This window comes from Saprolegnia parasitica (genome assembly GCF_000151545.1).
Source record: "Saprolegnia parasitica CBS 223.65 unplaced genomic scaffold supercont2.1350, whole genome shotgun sequence".
Lineage (NCBI taxonomy): Eukaryota > Oomycota > Saprolegniomycetes > Saprolegniales > Saprolegniaceae > Saprolegnia > Saprolegnia parasitica.
The window spans coordinates 1-1651 of NW_012157744.1; the positions used below are offsets into that span (position 1 = coordinate 1).

At 56.1% G+C, this 1651-nt stretch overlaps 1 protein-coding gene across 1 annotated transcript; it reads right to left on the reverse strand.

The window, feature by feature from the left end:
* Positions 1 to 15: 15 nt before the first annotated feature.
* Positions 16 to 401, reverse strand: SPRG_18641 (hypothetical protein; the record flags this gene model as incomplete). The annotated part of the gene is made up of 1 exon (XM_012358080.1): positions 16 to 401. A coding segment is annotated over one exon (386 nt), but the record flags the coding sequence as incomplete, so codon positions are not given.
* Between the last annotated feature and the right edge of the window lie 1250 nt (positions 402 to 1651).

A 1651-nucleotide genomic window follows, 5' to 3' on the forward strand; every position in this document is an offset into this window, starting at 1 on the left:
CCGCGCGGAAGCGACCCGCCGACGCCACGGTCCGGGCCGTAGCTGCAGTCGGGTTCGATGAGCAGGCTCAGCGACGCCACCATCGCACTGCGATAGTGCTTGAGATGCCAGTTGCTTGTGCCCGTCGCCGCTTCGACGACGCTGTTGCACGCGGCAACGAGGGCCGTATGCAGTGGCAGCGGCAGCTCGGTGATGAACACGTGCCCGTCACGCCACGACATGGCCTTGGACGGCAGCGTCTGAAACTCGGCCGCGACGTAGCTCGCCCACTCGTCGAACGGCAAGGCGCCAATGTCGACGCCGATGTCGTAGTGCGTCGAGGCCAGCTGGGCGGCCACGATGGCGAGGTCGGCGCTGTGGAGGAGCTGGTTGAGCGGGTGGATCGAGACGTTCCAGGCCATGGGCTGGGCCGTCGTCGTCGTCGTGCTAGTCGAACTCGTCATACTTTGAGATGTGCAAGCCGATGGAAAATGGAAAATGGAAACTGTAGGCGTATGTGGCTGCGCCGCGCATTCCTTCTAGAAGCGGTCGCACGTAATTTCGCGTTAAAGGCCCATTAAACGCAAGGTCGTGTTTACCGCATTGGATCCCGCACGCGCGAGGAAGCGCTGCAGAAAGGCCTTTGGTGGCACGGACCTTCCAAGGATGTTGTCGTTCGAGGCGTCAGTGCGGTGGTTGATGTATTTCAAATGGCTGGCGTTGGTCGTTGCCGGCTCGTTGCATTTTATTATTCTAGGGGCGTCTTGTAGTCTGAGACTGCTCATTCACCTTCTGCAAGCCCTCGTGGGCTAGCACAAGGATGCTGTTAGCGGCGACATGCAAGCGCTGGCCTCTCTTGCCTCTTGGCACTTGGAGCTTGCGGGCCGAGGTTGCATTCGGATCGATCCGAAATGAAATCGCTTCGCCAACGTAGCATCCAAGAGCCGCATCGATTGACTTGACTGTACTATAGTCCGTTGACGTGAAACAGTGTATTGCAAAAAAGCCTGTTCTGTCCGAATTACGCACGAAATGTCCGAAATGAGAAACAGAATGTCATTTCGGAGGCCACTTACCGTGAATATACGACAGATTATGCGGACGCCGCCGGTGGTATCCGGATTTGTACGCTGCAACTGCGTCGTTTGATTGTCACAGTTGCCATCACAAATGGTGTGATGATCGTATGTGGCTCGAGATGTCGGCCAGCAACTCGAATTGAGTTTTGAGTTGCTGGCTCTTGATGTACGCCCACCGTTGCCATTCCAAGACAGTCTGAGCGGACGCTGGTGTTATGAAAAGTCGATTGCAGATTTGTACATTTGTACCGTACGATACCGAGCCGGCGGCTATCTGTTCGTGTTTCACGGTGGAAAGAGGCAGACGTTCCGGCACCACTACAGCGGGAGCCACCATGCGTCGCATGAGAGAATCAAGCGCCCGATGCGGTCGTCGTCGTCGACAAAGGAACTTCAGGCGTTCACTTGCAGAACGTATTAGTTCGTGACACTCCAGCGCGTTGCCAGATCCAGGGGTACATAAGATAAGATGTACCCCTGGTCAGATCGATCTAAAAAGACGCTGCTTGCAGAACCCACTGCATTGACGTTACACTGTATCCTCTGGCAGTATCCGGACGTACGGTGGCGCCACTTGCATCTGACTGGCTACG